Source organism: Nelumbo nucifera, chromosome 4 (assembly GCF_055504915.1).
Source record: "Nelumbo nucifera cultivar China Antique chromosome 4, China Antique-T2T, whole genome shotgun sequence".
Taxonomy (NCBI): domain Eukaryota; kingdom Viridiplantae; phylum Streptophyta; class Magnoliopsida; order Proteales; family Nelumbonaceae; genus Nelumbo; species Nelumbo nucifera.
In genome coordinates, this window is record NC_142652.1 from 6,044,319 (window position 1) to 6,064,185 (window position 19,867).

The 19,867-nt window shown below is 42.3% G+C and overlaps 1 protein-coding gene across 1 annotated transcript; it reads left to right on the forward strand.

Moving 5' to 3' along the window:
* Window positions 1-2,277: 2,277 nt before the first annotated feature.
* On the forward strand, window positions 2,278-6,630 carry LOC104591668 (adenylate kinase 4). Its single transcript, XM_010250620.3, has 6 exons — window positions 2,278-2,477; window positions 4,240-4,385; window positions 4,502-4,621; window positions 4,732-4,899; window positions 5,452-5,541; window positions 6,300-6,630. The coding sequence occupies exons 1-6, from the start codon at window positions 2,363-2,365 to the stop codon at window positions 6,399-6,401; spliced, it is 741 nt and encodes a 246-aa protein (XP_010248922.1). The 5' UTR covers window positions 2,278-2,362; the 3' UTR covers window positions 6,402-6,630.
* Window positions 6,631-19,867: the final 13,237 nt, after the last annotated feature.

The following is a 19,867-nucleotide window of genomic DNA, read 5'->3' on the forward strand; positions in this document are numbered from 1 at the left end:
AACTTTAGTGCCCTTCCATTAGACACTAAAAGCTTTGTGCGATGTAAACCTGGTCAGTGAGAGGCCAAATATATAAGTTTGGTTCTATAATGTACATGAGAACAAAAAACTGTCTTCTTTCCCCAAATTATTCTTTTTTTTTTCTGGGAAAAGGATAATGGAGAGTAACTGGAGTTCATCTCACCAAACAAAACCCTCATAAATACAATGGCCTAAGAAAGTTCTAGAAGGTAATAATAAGCACTAAAAGGCTTTCTGTTTCTAAATAATATTTCAACAAGTAATCATGCTATTGAAAATGCTCCAATCAAACTAAAAAAAGCTCACTACATATCAACTGGTCATCATCCTAACAATTTGAGGTATACTGCCACCATATTAGTAATGTCTATTATCATTTCTATAAACTACTTGCTTTACACAAATTGCTATAGGATTTGCACCTAGATTGAGAAAGTTGAAAGTGGAAAATTGCATTATTTGCATGTTTTTAGGTGAAAATGGAACTCTGACAAGTAGGGATGTCAATGGGCCAAGTTGATCAGGTAATCCACCTTGCCCCTGTTGTGACAGGTTTGATATGTTCCAAATTGGGCAAGGTCCAGGTTCAGGTTGTAAAATGTCAACACCTTGCAGGGTTTAGGTTCTGGTGTGTATATCCTTGGATTGCCATATCATGAATATTTCGTGTGTTTTTTTATATAGATTCAAATGTTCATATATATTTTTTTATTTGTTTTCTTTCTTTACCTTTTATATTTCATCTCACCACACGTTGCATGTTTTATGGTCACCTCTATCCTTGAATGCGTGGAGGGTTTGGATTCTTAAAATCCAACCTGCTGCGGGTTTTGACACAAGTACAGATTGGGAGGTTCAAGAAGGTGGATAAGGTCTAAAATTTACAAAACCCTCCACGTTGCCATCCCTACCTTTATGCCTGGGCCCTGACTTATATTTTCAGTCCCATGCTTAACATAGGTGCTAAGTCTTGCCCAGCCTAGCGCATGATCACATCTACGAATTCCACATCATGTTTGTAAATTGGGGCAGTCAATGGATTATGGGTTGTTTTTCCTCATCTATAGAAAAAAAAAGATATAGATAAATTAGTACTGATCTAGATTAGGCATTTTGATTCGCCCAAATCTTTGATCAATGACATTCTGATTAAGATACAAACTCCCACATTGCAAAATCACAGGCTATGTTTGGTTGCAATGCAAATAAATTTGCACTGCTGCAAAACTATGGCAATGCAAAGATTTGAATGTAAATTCTGACATATTTTTGTTTCAAATTTTTATTTATTTTGTTTGATTATAGTATAAATTAAGTAAATTAAGAGATAAAGTAGAATAAAATAAAACCCAAATCAAAATTAAATGAAAATTTACATTTTTTTTTAATTTGTACTCTCATACATTTATACTAATGCAAATAAATTTACACTGCAACGCCCAAATCTCATAAGTACTGATTTACATTAGGAACTGGATCGCTTAAAATGAACATTATGGCCTTATGGGTGTAGCTGCCAAAGTAAGTCTAAAACATATTCTTCATACATATCGTATTTTTGGTTATTACCGAATCTGAGAGGTCAATGCCCTGAGAAATGAGAGGAGGGTAGGTTGTTGGGCCTGGAAAAGGCAAAAGCAGCTATTGTTGAATTAGGTGCCTCACACCTACCCAGCTATCGTATCATGGAAAAGAAGATAACAAGAGTTTGTCAAAAGAGGCTCACACTTCACATCCGATGTGCTGCTCGTGCTCCTTAGTTGTTGTTGTGTTGTTTACTTGTCGTAGTCGGTTCGTTGCTCTTTTTCTTTTTTTATTTAATTATTATTAATAATAATGGGACATGACTAGGTGTATTTGATCCACTCCACTCTTTCACGCTTTATATGCATCGTACGACGTATGGTAGACGATGACTGACAGATCCAACTGGTTCCACCGTAATCTATTTGAACCGGAAATATGGAAATTTTTGAAATGTCCAAAACTAGAAGAGAACTCAAATATTAATCAATTTTATAATTATCAAGTAATTAAATTAAATTAAATAGTTTTGATTATTGACCATTGACTCCATAACCCCCCCGGCCCCCCCCAACCATCAACCAATCGACCTACCAAATAGGAACGGGAGATGGTGAGAACGAGGTGAATTGACATTAATATCCTCGTTCTTCTGTGCCCTAATTCTTCGCTTCAAGGGTTAGTAACGTCTTTCTCGGATAGTGAGCTATAGCTTGGAAGGAGCCGTCTGTCGCTGCTCATTCTCTCGTTCTGTTTACGTTCGCTGCTTTGCCTGGACGCTGAGTTCGGGAGGAGGAAAAGAAGGGAAGAAATAAGAATGGCGAGCTCCTCCGCAGTGGATTTGGCGGATATCCCATCCGTGGATCTGATGACGGAGCTCCTTCGCCGCATGAAGTGCTCCACCAAACCCGACAAGCGTCTCATTCTCATCGGTAATTCTCTTTTCATTTTCCTTTTTCTCAGTTTTCATGTTCTCTTTTCTTCTGAATTTCGCCTTGGGTTCTTTTTCCTTATTAATTTTGCAAGTCTTCGACGTTGCGTCCAAATCTAGGGTTTTACTGTAGATTTCATTGTGGATTTTTTTCCTTCAATGAATTTAGGGTTTTATTCTTGAGGATTTTAGTCATTTTTATTTTTATTATTAGTTTTTTGTTCTTTTATGTTGGATGCGTTTAAATCTCCTAGAGGCTGTTTGGTTTCTAAGTTGAATTTTTGGATGTTGTGATCTGGTGTATCCGTTCGCCCGTGGTCGTACGTTTGATTCTCAACGAACTGACTGCAATGCAGGAACTGCCAACTACTCTGATTTCTGAGCGTGGCTGTGTCCAAGCACCTGTTGATTTTCCTCCATCTCGGTGGATTTTGTACTGCTATTTTGTTTCTTAGGCTCACTTCGTAAAGAGTGCTAATACAAATATGTACAGTGCAAATACATAGAAAATAATACAAAATACAAGGTTTCGCGCTCTAGATATTTGTATTTGTATTCCTTCCAAACTGAGCCTTATCTACACATTTTCCTGTATTTTACTGAGTTTTGTTTACGAAGTAAAAATCCATGAAGCTACTGAACACGATGGCTATGAAACCAACAAAGCACCCTACCTCAGCCATAAAGTGTATATGAATGAAATAAGCCTTACTAAAACTAAATTGATGGTATGCCGGGTTTCAATTTCTATTGCCCTTAAGGCTCCGTTTGTTTACAGTACAAATTTTATTAGCACTGGTGAAAGTGCATGGGACTGCAAATGGGGGGAATTGAAATTCTTTTCCACTGTTGTTACGACTTTTACCTTGCTTCTCATGTTTGAGGTGCAAATAGGGGAGTTCAAAGAATATAAATGCATAGAAGTGCAAATAGTCCCCAATTTATATGGAAGAAAATAAAGGCAAAGTACCTTTTATGAGTGCAAATGAGACAGAGTGCAAATTCTTATCAGGTACCGTATAGTTTCAAATAAATATGTGCATAACTGAACTAGGCACAAAATTTGCACTCAGTTCGGATTTGCACTCAAACAAATGGAGCCTAATGGATGGTGCTTCCAATTCTAGGTTAACAGACAAAATTTTGGTTATATTTGAATGTGTGGTTGCTGCATCTTGTATTCTTTTGGCTTGGTTGGTAACTGAGTTTTACCTTTACCTGCACCTGCTTAACCTACAAAATGATGCCACATATGGTTGACTGCTTGGGAAAAGGCCCTTTAGTGCTTTAAATGGAAAATAGACATTAAAAAAACAAAAAATTGGCTTTTAGAGCTTTTAGTCTATCTAGCAAGCTAAAATAATATCCAAAGTTGGATTATGGTCATTGAACAATACTAATCATACAAATTTGTTTTCTTGTATGCTTTACAAATTCACCATGGAATATAATATTCTGAGATCTGTGGTGTATGGTGAATATGTAAGGCATACTGGAGAGCTAACTTTTTATGTTTAATATTTTGTATGGTTGTATTATGCATCAATTTTATATATGATCAGCCTTTCCACCCCCCTTTAACTGTTAATACAATTTTAGAACAAAATTTTAGCTATTGATGATTTGGTTTAATTACTTTATATGATGATTTCCTATTAGGTTGGATGATTGTTTGATGTGCATAATTAGAACAAAACAATTTTTTCTTCTCAAAAAAAAAAATTGTTTGTTGTGCATAATTATCATGATTAAATGATTGGCAGGTCCTCCTGGATCTGGAAAAGGAACCCAGTCACCCATTATCAAGGATGATTATTGCTTGTGCCACTTGGCCACTGGTGATATGCTAAGAGCTTCCGTTGCTGCCAAGACCCCCCTTGGGATTAAGGCTAAAGAAGCTATGGATAAGGTACAGTGCCTTCAAGAGCAGAATTCTACCATGCACTCTGTTCTTGAAGGATGTCTTTCCAACAGCTTGTTTATTGAGTGTTTCAATGATTGAATTTATAACTATTTTTTTCTCAGGGTGAACTTGTTTCTGATGACTTGGTTGTTGGCATAATTGATGAAGCAATCAAGAAGCCTTCATGTCAAAAAGGTTTTATCCTGGATGGGTTCCCAAGGACTGTGGTACAAGCAGAAAAGGTCTCTAACCCCCTTATAGGATATATGTAGTTCTCATCTTCTGTACCCTGAAATCTCAGTTTTCAATTTATGGGCTTCTGCTCATGCCCCTAGTATGGCCCTTGATGCAGCTTGATGAGATGCTTGAGAAGCAAGGAACTAAAATTGATAAGGTGCTCAACTTTGCAATTGATGATGCCATCTTGGAGGAAAGAATTACAGGTCGTTGGATCCACCCTTCCAGTGGCCGTACATACCACACTAAATTTGCACCTCCCAAAGTTCCTGGTGTTGATGATGTAAGATAATGCTTATATTCTTTCAAGTTATACAGTTTTATGTACTTTAGGTATGTCATATGTTGATGATAAATTTGTTGAGTAACATCAAGTGGGCAGTGCCACAGATGCAAAGAAGAAAAATTAAGAGCCTCATTGAATGTTTTCCATGCAGAAAAGTACCACTTGGTGACTTGGTGTATATTGCGTTGCATTGTTAACTTCTTAACTTTGTTTTTGGGATGGTTAGCTGAACTTAGTACTTGAGAAAAATAGATCAGCATGGAACAATGAACTTGCTCTGGCAAGTAAATCAGCAGCTTGGTCACATTTTAAGGGTGTAGATGGAATTATTTGTATGCACACAAAGGTCAATTATTAGCTTTAATATGGTTGTGAATTCTAGAATTTGGATCTTCTTTTTTTTTTTTTTTGATAGATGGATTTGGATCTTCTTTACTTGTATACTTGATTACCCAACAATTAATTGGATATTTAATCTGCATTATGCCTTCCAGGTTAATAGTTGAATATGTTGTAAGAATCTTATTAGTTGTGATGCTTTCAATGAAGGTCACTGGAGAGCCTCTGATTCAGCGAAAGGATGATACTGCAGCAGTTCTCAAGTCTAGGCTGGAGGCATTCCATAGGCAAACTGAACCGGTATGGTTGCCCTGTTTCCTTTGAAATTCATATGCGTTTTAAAATGATTCTATTTCTAGAAAGAAATTTTATGTTCAATATGAAGATTTTTTCTGTTTCCCCAGTCTATCATGCAGTAGCTCTCTTGCTTTGGAACTTGTTCTGAGTACTGGGACCAATCTAGCTTATGTGTGGAAGTTTGAGATAGAATGGTTGGCTTTATATGGATTTCCTAGTTCCATATCTATCTTCCTGAATATCTCTGTCTATTGCTATCTTTCAGTATCAAAAACCCCATGTTCTTTGTATTGCAAACTTGAATATACAAGTTCCTTGTAAAGTTGGGGTGACAAAATAGAGTGTTTTTTCATAAAATATGGTTAGTAAAACTATAAGTTAGCCTTTTTTAAGTCCCAGTCCAGCAATTCAATTTATTTTGGCTGCATGAATGTGAAACTTGTTTTCAGAGATAGAAGATTCAATTCAAAACTGGGATGCGTCAGTAAGAAGATTTTAATTTTCAAGTTTTTACCCAATAACCTTTCCATCGTATCCTCGGTGAAAGTTTCTTCTACTTGTTACACATTGTATTTGTTAAAATGTGTGGCCTTGCAAATTGAACTGCCTGATCTTGTTGTAGAAGACCTGAAATCCACGTCACTTCATTGCATGTTCTTTTTTTAAAGTAGGTTTTATTCCTTTTCTTTCCCTTGATCTTAATCGATCTTAATCAACATTCTTTAGTATCTAAGCCATATTCTTTGTATTTGAACTGTCAGGTTATTGATTACTATGGCAAGAAGGGTGTTGTTGCACATCTTCATGCGGACAAACCACCAAAAGAGGTTACCAATGAGGTTCAGAAGGTGCTCTCTTCGTAGAGATGAACTCTTCAATTTTAATCTAAAAGATGGAACTTTCTCAAACCTCTCTGGGTTTTTGCTCATTTGTAATCCGATACATTATCGGATCGGCTGATCCATTGCTTTTAACTTTAACCCCATCCGTATGACTGTATCTGACCGCAAGATCCGGCTGGTTCCGTTAACTGCTGAGGTGTTACGGAATTTATTCCCAAATAAAAGAATGAATCATAATTTTTGAGTAAAACTTAGTTTTGTCAATAATTTAGGCTCCTGGGCTATGCATTCTAGTTTATTGGGTTTAATTATTTGAATGAGTTTGCTATATTGTTGGACGAAGAATCACTTTTGAAGGAAGATATATATCTGAACGGGTGCTGAAAGATTTTTGGATCTGCTACTTGCATTCATAACTCAAAGCTCTAGCCGTCTGGCCATGCGTAACCATACAAATACCTCTTACATGGGAAACGTATGAGGAAGCTATATGCCTATCGGTATGTCTGCAAATGCTTATTTTGTTCTCAACCCTAACTTTTACTCCTCTCACGGAGTTTATTCACTAACCTATCTCTGAACGGTCTTGAACTGGAAGTCTTTGACACGGTTTGTTGAAACCAACTATTGGGATGGGTAGAGGACCCTCTCATCACCATCTTCCAAGCCCTAATCCAACTATATGGGGATGACTACATGAATCCTGTTTTGCCGGATTTTTCGGTCTACCCTTTGCCCATCCCCTTCAACTTGTAACAAACCAATTCTTCTTAGTGGTTTTCTATTTACATGATCAAATCATTTTAACCTATTTATTTTTATTTTAGGATAAAATACAAAAACTTCCCCTAAAGTTTCTGACAATCATAAAAACTTCCCTCATAGTTTTATTTTAGCAAAAACCTTCCCTCTAGTTTTGAAAATTTTGATGAAAACCTCCCTTTTGTTAATGGCAAGATGGAAAACGTTAAACTAATGATTAATTTTTTCAAATACCCATTTTACCCTTTTGTATTTTAGCCTAATAAATAATATCACAGGTTCGAGATCAACACGGGCCAGACCACTCCACTAGACTTCATGCTTCAAAATAATAGAGGACGTGGCATAGGGCCTGGCATATATAACATTAAGCATCTAGGCTCGTTCACGGCAACCTCAAGTCCTCCAAGGTAACTCTTGGGTCCCGACTTTGAGGCTTGTCTCACCGGTTACTACCTTGCCATGCTCACTGATACCTCCTCCAAAGATGAAACCCCTAAATCCGCCGAATATAGGGCCCCTGAGGCCTGTAAGTCCAGTCATCGAGCCACCTCCAAATCCGATGTCTACTCCTTTGGCGTTCTCTTGTTAGAACTTTTGACTGGAAAACCTCCATCCCAGCATCACCTGCTCATATTCAGTGATCTACTTAATTGGGTCAGATTCGTTAGAGACGACGATGGTGGCGATGAGAACCGGCTAGCCATGCTTCTTGAGATAGCCAGCACGTGAGACATCACCGGAACAGAGACCCAGGATGTGGCAAGTTTTGAAGATGCTCTAGGAGTTTAAGGAGACGGTGATGAGTTCAATACTAGGTTTTAGCTCAAAAAGTGAATCAAAGACCAATCACAACCAACTGACCTCTTTCTAGATCCCTAAAATTCTATAGAAATCCAAGACGAATCAATTGAGTGATTCATTTAATGAAGCTCCAAACAGAGCAATACTATTAAAATTCTACAAAACAATACTATTGAGAATTTGAATGAAAAGAGAGAAACCTTCTGGATGAATACGTATGAAAACAGAGCGATGAATACGTATGAAAACAGAGCAATACTGTTAAAATAATGATCGGAATCTGATAGAGGTAGATTTGGCCCGACCCCTTGGCCGTGCGACACATGGAAGCAATCGGGTATAACCTGGCAGGAGCGTCAGCTTGGTACAGCAACATAGTCATATCCCAAGAAGAGGCTTGAGCTTCCCAAAAAGGAACCCACACTTCCCAGAAGGTAGAACCCGAGCTTTCCCTAGAAATCCCGAGCCTTACAAGGAACCCCGCGAAGGGCGAAGCCCGGACTGACAGTCCGGGCCGCACTCCGATCCGAACTCAAGACTTCACCTTGGGCACCACCCCAACACTTTGACTCCAGGTCGCATGACTGAATAACCGTACCTGACAAAGAAGGCCGTACTCTGAGGCAGCGCGCCATCTCAGTTGTTGCAGAGACGGCCCTGACAGAGAAGATAGTGACGGGTATGCCTGCCCCCCATAGAGACGGTTACACCTGATCTAGCAAAGGCTTGGGAGTGAGTGCCTCAGTGTAGTTATAAAAGGCCCTCTTCCCCCAGAGTAAAAGTAATTGATACTTTGCGCCTTTTGGTCTCAGAATCTCTCATCCTCCTTGCCTTCTCAACTTGAGCATTGGAGCATTCCCACCGGGTTCCTCCCCCGGGAATCTCTTGTTTCCTCCCTGTTTCAGGCATCTCCTGCTCCGTCAGAGGCAAGGTTACCAGCAGTTAGGACCGACCGGATCGTGCATCATTAGAATCCATGTGCATTAAAACAAATCAATAATGTTAAAACAATGAACCAAAGATCAATGTCAAAATAATGACCAAAATTCATGTGCATTAAAATACTGTTAAAACCAAGCAATAATGTTAAAACAATGAACCAAAGATCAATGCCAAAATAATTACCGAAAGAGGAAGAATAAGAAATCAGCTTGTGCTGTGTTCACTCACTTAGCTAAATACGTCTGAAACGGGAAGAAAAAAATGGCAAGGAAAAAAACAAAAATGAAAAGGAAAAAAAAATGGCTTGTGTTGTGTTCCTCGAAACCCTTGTGTGTTCGTTCCTGCATTCATTCCTCCTATTTTTCTCCTCTTCAAACTGGAAAAATAGAAACTAGGATAATAAAAGAGGTATAATATGTCAATAGGGGTATTTTAGTAAAAATAGAAACAAACTAATTTGTAAAAGGGTAAAGTAGGTATTTAGAAAAAATTAATCATCAATTTAACGTTTTCCATCTTGGTCATTGACGAAAGGGAGGTTTTTGTCAAGTTTTTAAAAAATAGAGAGGAGGTTTTTGCTAAAGTGAAACTATAGGGGAGGTTTTTATGATTGTCAGAAACTTTAGGGGAGGTTTTTATATTTTACCCTTCATTTTATTACCTATTGGAGTCAATGTTCAAAATATCGATATGTCCGATACGTCGGTAGGGGCATATCAGGTGAATTAATATTGCTTTTTTTATTTGTTTTTCGCAATTGGTTTAGGGGGCGATTTAGGGCTCCTCCACCCCCTGAATCGGTCAAACCCCCAATACACCCCCTGTAGAGGCGTATTAAAAGGTCCCGAAATGATATATATCAGCCGATACTTTGAACCTTGATTGGAATTATTTCTAAGTTCCTAGGCAAGATTTTATTTCTAATCTTATACTTTTTAGTTTTCTATCCATCCAGCATATGCATTTCTTTTTGGGTATATGGGGCTGAAGGACCAGAACATAATTATTACTGTTTATTAAAAGGGTCATACCAGTTGTGGAAATCACCATCTTTGATTTTCACATACTAGCATTTTCAATTTTCTCTATTAAAATTAAAGAAAATATAAAGAGATTCATATTTGCTATTATTCGGTTAGGACGGGTATATTATTACAATTATGCAAAGTATAAAAGGTGAGTGAGAGTGAGACACTCGTTTTAATTTTATTCTTAACCATTGAAAGAGCACAGATAAAGGGATTTGGGGAGAAAATAGTGGGTTGGATTATGGAATGTATCATCTTAAAGACGATGTGGGAACCGCTCAGAACGCTGCATTCCACTTCAAAAAATTCCATTCGCAATTAGAATATGACATCAAACATGTTTCTGTTCGGCAGGAACATCATAAACACAAGAAAATTCCCATGGAATTATGTCAAACAGGGCCTTGGTATCTTATAGGATTCTCATAAGTCTTGGCAAAAAGGTCTATCAAATTAGAGGGCTTAGATAGAGAGACTCACGTTCACCTTATCTATTCCTGATTTACTCTAATGTGTTTTTTACTATGCTTAAAAATATGTAAGATGAATGTATTATCTTGCTGCTCATCAAAGTTGCAACTTCTAACAATTGCTCATTTATTACCCATCTCTTCTTGGCTATGACTACATCCATACCTGTTTATAACTATGTCCTGCTTTCTATTGCCCTCAAGATTATATAAGGAGATGGTCAAAATTATCACAAGGTGTTGGTAGGGGGAGGAGGATGGAAAGAAGAAGATAAATCGGATTAGGTGGGATCAACTGACAAAGAACAAACATAATAGTGGATTAGGTTTTAGAGACATTCATTGCTTCTGGACAATAGCAGAGTTGTTTGGATGTTTTGTCATGATTCCAATTTTTTGTGGGCTGAAGAAATAAAGCAAAATACTTGGGGTTCAATAGCTTCTGGACAGCTCCTATAAGTTCAAAGGGGCTTGTGGGATGGAAGAGCTTATTGGCAGGAAGAGAGATTCTGAGACAAGGAGGGCACTGGGCAATAAATGAAGGCTTGACCGATTGAATCCCGGATGCAAGGTTAAAAATATTGATAGTAGGGGTGTATCGGGTGATATCGATGCTGTTTTTTATATATTTTTTATTTTTTTAAATCGGTTCAAGGGGTGGTTTAAGGCTCCTTCACCTTTTGAACTGGTCAAAACCTCGATACATATCAGAAAAATCCCAAAACAATAAATATCAGCCAATTTAGATCAATACATGTCGATACTTTAAAACTTACCCGGATGTTATTGGTTTTAAACCAATGGCCCCCGTCCAATCACAAACAATATTGAGTCTGTCCATAACCTTATTAATGCGGACACTAGCCACTAGGTGATCTTCCTCCAACCTGTTATAGACAGCATTTGAAAAAATTATATCGGCTTATGTGAATGCGGAACAGAAAAGGAAGCTTCTCTGTAAAATCGGCTTTACTCTCAAGTACAGCTTTAGAGCTATCAAGAAAGCATTGGAGCAAAATCTGGTCGTTGGATGTTGAACAAAAAATTATAATGCATGCTGGGAGGACAAATTTGGGTCACAGGGAGATGTGGAGAACCAAAATTGCCTCATCTGTGGAACAGAGAAAGAAACTATAATGCATGACCTTTTCTTGTGTAACCATGCCACATTGCTCTTGGTTTGCAAGCAAGTTAGGTTTGAGGGTAGATCCGTAGATGGGTTGGACAAAAGCTCTAGTTTTAATTTCTCTTTTGAATATTCTGCAGTAATGGTATAATTAATCTGGAAAAGTAGAAATAACCAAGGTTTTTAAAATCGATCTAGAGACCAAACTGCTCAGGGGTCCGGTTCCCAGGTTGAACGGTCTGACCATTTGAACCCAACAGTCGGTCTGTTCTGATAAAAAAATAAAAACAGTCAAAACTGTTAAACGGTTCAAACAGTTCAACCACCCAAATCAGCGGTTTGCTGACCAAATCAACGTTCTTTTGCAAAAATCTAATTTTGGGGAAAAACAGAACCGATCACTTAACTGGTTTCCGATTTTCCGGTCTCACCATCCAGTCTGATCCAGTTTTGAAAACAACGAAAATAACTTTGTTTTCTCGAATACTAATCCAAATCCTCCATGTTTAATCTTTCATGCTGATGGATATGTGAAGGTTTTCTCTCAAGCCAACGGGTCAGCCCGGGTTCTTCCTTCAGGTTAGTGCTAAATAAAATAAAATAAAATTGGAGTCCACAGGGTCCAGAGTGTATAAAAAGCAAATGTAGATGGAGGTTTTTTGTCTAATGGTTCATATTCTTTTGGTTTTTGTACTAAGAAATGAAGGAATCCGGAATTTGTCCTCAGAAGTTTGGTACTCACACAGTCTTCACACCATATCCAGCCATACATTGAAAACATCTTCGTATCTGTATATTTTCATTCATGGGAAGACGTGTGGGAATTCATGTATGAACAATTGAAGAGAATTTCACATTGAAAAGGAATTAGAAGTATAAGGGACTTATTTGCAAGAGTGGCATATAACCTAATAGTTTAAGTTTTTGGGTTGTATCTGGTATCCCTCCCTTATGTGCAAATCCTAGTACCAAATTTGTGAGGATAAAATTCAATATCGAAATGAATGATGGGATCTTCTTTGCAACAAAGTATGGCAGGCTGAATGCAATTTTCCCCCAAATGCAGAAGCCCTAGATATTTTGGAATGTTAAAAATTCCTTAAAGACCATTTGCGTTGAAGGGGATCGTAAGGCCTTGATGTCAAGCATCCAACAAGATGGAGATTAAAAAGGAATCCTGGTTTGTCCTCCAAGATATTCAGAGGCTAGCTAGGGAGCTTAATATCTGCTTTGAGTTCGTTGGATGGGAAGCAAACAAAGCTGCTTACACTGTTGTTAGTGGTGACCTGACTAATTCATGTCTTTGAGTGGATCAAGCCCCAGAGTGGTTTATTAGTGTTCTGCTTCCTGGTTTAAGTAACAGCTCTCTTACTCTTAAGTGGAGTCTTTGTCGTAACTCCCAGTTAATTTTAAGGGTAAATCATTGAAACTTCCACTGACTGGCTGTTGTTGAAACCCCCTTTGAAATCATCTCCTTTGAACTTTTTGATATAATTGTAAATAGGTAGAATCTTCTTAACAAAACAACGCATGAAAATGTCTAAAATACTCATACAGTCCAAAATTTCTCTTGGTATGATTCACTACCCCAAACCCTTTTGATCTCTTTTTTTAAATTAATTTATTTTCCAATTTTTTCCTTCATAATTCATCTTAATCACTCAGGTAAAATTGTAATTTTAAATTCTTTTTGTTTTTGTTGTTCGTAAAATTTATATTGTTTTATTCTTGTAGAAATCATCTCAATAGTAAATTAATAATTACATGGGTTTGGACATTTTCATGTCTTTTTTAGAATATTGTACGAAAGGGGGTCTACTATTAGAAAATTCATAGGAGGCGATTGCAATTACTAAACTTCAGGGAAGGTTTCTAATGGTGCGCAATCCGGCCGGTCCTAGCTGTCAACGATCTTGTCTCGGGCTGGAGCAGAAGGTGCCTGAAACGGAGGAGAAAGCGAGTAATCTCCGGGGAAGAACCTGGTGAGAATGCTCCAAAGCTCAAATTAGTATTTCCTCAAAGGCAAGATAAAACCAGATGGCGCAAAGTTATCACATACCTCGTTCTTGGGGGGAAGAGAGCATTTTATAACCACTTCGCGCACTCACTCCTAAGCTTCTGTTAGGTCGGGTATGATTACCTCTACGCTTTTGCTAGTTCGGGTGTCATCACCTCTGCTGGGGCAGAACCGCCACTGCTCTCTTTGTTGGAGCCGTCTCTGTAACTGGAGATGGCGGTGGCAGGTGGCCGTTGAAGTGCGGCAGTCAAGCGTCAGATCCCAAGTCAGTCAGGTGTGCCGCCTCAGGATACGAACTCCTTCGGTGTCAGGTACGGTACGGTTGTTCAGTTCGGCGTCCTGGAGGCGAAGTGCTGGAGTGGTGTGCGAGGTGAAGTCTTGAGTTCGAATAGAGGTGTGGCCTGAACTGCCATGGGGCGGGCCAGTTCGGGTTGTTGCCCTTTGTGTTCGTAAGGCTCAGGGTCCAAGGGAGAGCTCGAGGTCCAAGGGAGAGCTCAGGCTCCTTGTGGGGAGTTCGGACCGCGGGTTCCTGTTTTCGGAGCTCACGCCTTGGGCGTACTATTGTGCCGAGTTGTTGCCTTTCTACGTGTTGAGTGGTTACGAGGTCGGGCCAAATCTTCCCTCATCGATTGCCCCCACTCCTCGCGCAAAGGGACTTGCCCTGGCACGGGGAGTTCGCGAGGTGGCGAGTGGATTTGACCCGTACTTCGAACTGGTTTGACTGATAGCGCGAAATGCGCGTTCGTCAGGATTTTTCTGAGTTTCTCGAGTGCCAAAAAGTCGGGAAACGCGCCAATCCGTCTATAAATGCTGACAGACGTGACAGCGCGCATTTATTTCAAAATTTGAAAAACGCGCCGTTAGGAGACGTGACAGCGGGCGTCTTTTCAAATTTGAAAAAACGAGCCGTTGCCACCTTTAACGCGGGGAGACGTGCACTGGCGCTCTTTCAATTTCAAAAGACGTGCGGCCAATCATGTTTTGGTCTCAAGAGACGTGCGGTCAGCGTGACTGCGGGCCGTCGAATTTGCTTTGATCAAAACCGTTGATTTTCGGTTACTGTGGTTATAAATAGTGGGGGACCCCAGTCGCTTTGTCATTCTCCTGCGTTTTGCTTCTTGAGCTCGCGTTCAAGTTCTCGTAGTCCGTTTGCTTTTTCCGGGTGAGTACTTTCCTGGAATCCTTCTCCTCCCGATGTCTAGCTCGGATAGCTCAGACAGTTCTTCGAGGGGGTCAGGTGCAGGTTCTACGAACCGAGCTGCATCCCCCGACAGCCCTAGTGAACCCGAGGTAGAGCTCGAGGAAGAGTTCGAGCCCATAGGCCGAGTCGCCTCGGGTAGTTTGGCGTCCTCCTCCCGTCGAGGTCGAATGTTAGACAAGTTTGGGCCCTCGACCATGACGCCTGAGGGGCTTCACTCCCTTATTACCCAGTTCAACTTGCCTAAGGAGTACACCTATTTTATACCCTCGGGCAGTTTCCCTTGGGAACACCGTCCTGATGAGATCGTGATATTCCGGGAGCAGCTCGTTGTTGGGTTGCGCCTGCCTTTCCACCCCCTCATTGTCGAGGTTATGAACCACTTCGGCGTTACTGTCGGCCAGTTTCACCCGAATTCTATTCGTAACATGGTGGGGACAATCTCCCTATTTTGCGAACAGATCTTGCCTTTAGACCTGGAGATTTTTTCTTCCATTCTAATGCTTAAGAAGCAAGCGGGTCCCCTTCCCAGGCGGGTGTATTACCTGTCTCCTCGCCCGAGGTTTAAGCTTTTACACGATCTTCCCAACAAGGTCTCGGCGTGAAAACGGGACTACTTCGGGGTGCGAAGTGCATTGGGGTGGCCGCTCCAAACCGGGTGGGGGATGGCTGCCCTTGATGCCGGTGTTACGCTTGATAGGGAGACGGCGAAGGGCCTCCGGGAATGGGCACGGCTTGGGATAAAATGCCACCATTATCTGACGGAGGCCAAGCTCATAGAGGCTGGTCTGAGTTCGGGTAGGTTCCTTACTCAGAGGCTTGCCTTTTGTTTTGCTCTGTTCTTTTGCTTTCTTGATGCCGAGCTCTTTTTGCAGGTGTGATGGACGCAAAGAAGACTCGTGGTGGGAACCTGTTTCACGCCATTAAGAGGAGGAAGCGAGTCGCCAAACGAACTCGTGCCGAGCTGCCCCGAGATGCGGAGCCCGAGGTACCGGACTACCCGTCAGTGGATCCGCCCAGGGAGCCCGAGATGGCCCCTCCAGTACAAGAAGCGGCAGGGGCCCCTTACGCCGATGCTACTTACACGGGGGCTCCCGCTTACTCTGAGTCTGCTTATACACGAGCTGGGCCTTCAGGCTCGGGAGCCCAAGGCGAGTTCAGGAGCGTGTTGTCGCCGAACCATGCTCTTCAGAAGAGTAGGGAGGCCATTTACCCTGAGGAGGTCGCGGCATGGACCGAGCTTCCTTTGAACCAGGTAGCTTATCGTGCTGCCACTCATGCCATGGTGGTAAGTCAGCGATTTCTTGCTGGGCTTTTTGCTATTATCTTTCTTGCTATCGTTCTTTTGATCATTTGTTATTTTTCCTTTTGGTAGGTGAATTCTTCTATTCATGCCTTGGCGGCCCAAGTTTAAAGGAGCTCGAGGCGGGCGCGAGCTGTCGAAGAGGATTCCCGCGCTGCCGAGGCGGCTTCTCGCGCTGCACAGGCCAGGTTGGCAAGGTCTAAGAAAGATACCGAAGCCATGGGAGTTGTGGTGAAGCATATGGCAGACCTAAGGCTGGATTTGCAGCATCAGGTTGAATACCTTCAAGAGGATATTAGGGAGAGGACAAAGATCTTTTCTCAAGGCATCAAGGATGCCAAGAAGAAGGTCGTCGATGAATATATCGCCTCGTCGCGCTTTGATGACCTGATGGTGGGCTCGTACAGAAGGGGCTTTAAACTAAGCTGGTGGATGATCCGGAATATGTACCCCGAGCTTGATATCAGCGCCATAACCACTTCGCGCATTACTCAGGAGATGGCAGGACCTTCGGGTATCATTGAAGTGCCTTCTGATGGTGAAGAAGTATCTCCGGTCCTGTGAGCTCGATATATATGTATTATTATTATTTTTTTTATTTTTTATTTTTGGAAATGTACACGAAGTATTTTGCAATGGAATGATTTTCTTTTGGTTAAGTGTTGGTCACTCTCTCTCCCGAACTAACCGTATTGCCGAACCGACCATATGCCTAATCTGTTTTGCCCGGGTTACTGCACACATGCGGCCTGTTTTGTCTTTGCTTGCCTATGCCGAGGTCCTTGTTAGCTCGGCATTCTAGCCTTAAGGCTCTGGTAGCGACTTAGTCCACTTCACTTGGTAATCTATAGATAGTATCGTCTCAAGTTAACGACGTTCCACGCTCGGGGTACTTGTTTGCCCTCTAAAGTTTTGAGCTCGTATGCCCCCCGAGCGCTCTCTTTACTCGGTAGGGCCCTTCCCAATTCGGTCCAAGTTTGCCCACGCCAGGCTCGGGTGCCATGATCTTACGGAGAACCAGGTCGCCAACACGAAAGTTCCGCTTCTTTACTCTGGCATTGTAGTACCGAGCTACTCTTTGCTGGTAAGCTGTGGTCCGGATGTACGCGAGGTCTCTTACCTCATCCAATAGGTTGAGGTTGGTACGTAACTTGTCTCCGTTTGTGTGATCGGCATATGCTTCTAGTCGTAGTGTAGGTATTTCGATCTCCGCCGGAATTACCGCTTCAGTGCCGTAGGTGAGGTTAAAGGGGATTTCTCCTGTGGTGGTTTTTTCCGTGGTTCGGTGAGCCCATAGAACACTTGGTAGCTCGTCCGCCCACAACCCTTTAGCTCGGTCTAGTTGCGTTTTCAGTCCGCGGAGGATAGCTCTGTTCATTACTTCTGTTTGATCGTTTGCCTGCGGGTGCGCGACCGATGCGAAGTTCTGTCGAATTCCCATATCTTGGCACCATTCCTGAAACTTGATATCCTCGAACTGCTTGCCATTGTCGGAGATCAGTACCCGATGTAACCCGAAGCGACATACTATGTTCTTCCAAAAGAAGTTCTGTACGTTTCGGGCTGTAACTGTTGCAAGATGTTCAACTTCTATCCACTTTGTGAAGTAATCTACCGCCACCACTAAGAACTTCCTCCCACCTGTTGTTGGCGGGAATGGCCCCAAGAGGTCGATGCCCCATTACGCAAAGGGCCATGGACTGGTGAGGTACTTGAGGTCGGCGGCAAGCTGATAGTGGATATTGGCATGCTTCTGACACTTGTCGCATTTTCTGACGAGCTCGACGGCCTCTGCCTTCATCGTTGGCCAGTAGTACCCTTGTCAAAGTGCCTTTTGGGCGAGGGCCCTGCCTCCCAAGTGTCCGCCACACAAACCTTCATGAGTGTCACGGAGTACGAGCTCGGCTTCGGCAGGTCGCAAGCAACGCAGGTAGGGGAGCGTGTAGGACCGTCGATACAGCCGTTCGTCTTTTATGACGTATTTGGCTGCCTGGCGCTGCACCCTCCTAGCTGCATTGCGGTCCGTAGGGAGGGTTCCATCTAGCAAGAAGCTCGCGAGTGGGTCGATCCAGCTCGGCTCTGCTTCAAGGACGGGAGCGACCTCCTCTGCCCCACCGAGAATGCTTGGCCGAGGTAAGTCCTCTATGTACACAGTTCTCATGGCGTTGTGACTCATGCTGGCTAACCTGGACAGGGCGTCGGCCTCAGTGTTCTCTGACCTCGGGATTTGCCTGATGAAGTGTGACTGGAAGTTGAGCAGAGCCTCCTTTACTTTTGCCAAGTAGGCGATCATAGTCAGCTCGCGTGCTTCTTATTCGCCCGTAACCTGGTTGATCACAAGCTGGGAATCGCTGCAGATAACTATATGTTTTGCTCTTACCTTTTGCGCTAGGTTCAGCCCGGCTATCAATGCCTCATACTCCGCCTCATTGTTGGATGCCACGAACTCAAAGCGTAGTGTGTATTCCAATTTCGTGCCACCCGGGCCGCGCAGGACTATTCCAGCCCCGCTGCCCAGTTGGTTCGAGGAGCCATCTACGTGAAGCATCCAGGGTTCCTCATCCCAGTTCGCGTTTGGCCTAACTAGGAGAGATGCCACCCTGACTGCTACTTCAAGGGGTTCAGACTCTATTGACTTGGGAGCTCCGGGCTCACCCGAACTGGGGATCTCGGGCTCAACCGGCCTAGGGACTTCGAGGTTGAACGTGCACTCTGCGATAAAATCTACTAAGGCTTGGGCCTTAATAGCAGTTCGTGGCTTATACTGGAGGCCGTACTCGCTGAGCTCGATGGCCCACTTCGTCAGCCGACCGGAAACCTCGGGCTTGAGTAAGACTTGCCTCAGAGGTTTGTCAGTCAAGACAATGACAGTGTGAGCCTGGAAATATGGGCGGAGTTTCCGAGCTGCAATTACTAGTGCGTATGTCAGTTTTTCTATATGCGGGTATCTCGTCTCTGCTCCCTACAGAATTTTACTAACGTAATAGATGGGTCGTTGGACCCGATCTACTTCTTTTATTAGTACCGAACTGACCACCTCGTCGCTTGCCGAGAGGTACAGTTCTAAGACCTCGCCCTCCTCGGGCCTGGTTAAGATCGACACACTAGCGAGGTAGTTTTTTAGCTCGTCGAACGCAAGCTGGCAGTCTCGGGTTCATTTGAACCCTTTGCCTTTGCTTTAAAGAAAGGTAGACAGCGGTCTGCCAACTTGGACATGAAGCGGCTTAGAGCGGCTATGCGACCGTTTATCCTCTGAACCTCTTTTACTTTTTGGGGTGGTCTCATATCTAGGATGGCCTGTATCTTGTCCGGGTTGGCCTCAATACCGTGCCGGTTGACGATGTACCCTAGGAACTTACTCGAGGTGACACCAAAGACACACTTGTTTGGGTTCTGTTTCATGCTAAATTGACGCAAAATTTGGAAGATAGAATCTAAGTCTTGTATTAATTTCTGTGAAAACTGTGTATTGATGACCATGTCGTCTACATAACATTCTATTTCCGTGCCAATTAAGGGCCGAAACAGCTTATTCACAAGTCTTTGGAAGGTCGCCCCAGCATTCTTCAGTCCGAAGGGCATGACCTTGTAGCAGTACAGGCCGAACTCGGTTATGAAGGTGGTTTTTTCCTCATCGGACTGGTCCATCCTGATTTGGTTGTAGCCCGAGTAGGCGTCCAAGAAGCTTAGCAACTCATGTCCTGAGGTCGCGTCCACTAGGCGGTCAATTCTAGGGAGGGGGAAGCAATCTTTCGGGCAAGCTCGATTCAGGTCGGTGTAGTCAACGCACATGCGCCACTTGTCATTTGCCTTTTTCACCAGCACTGGGTTGGCTAC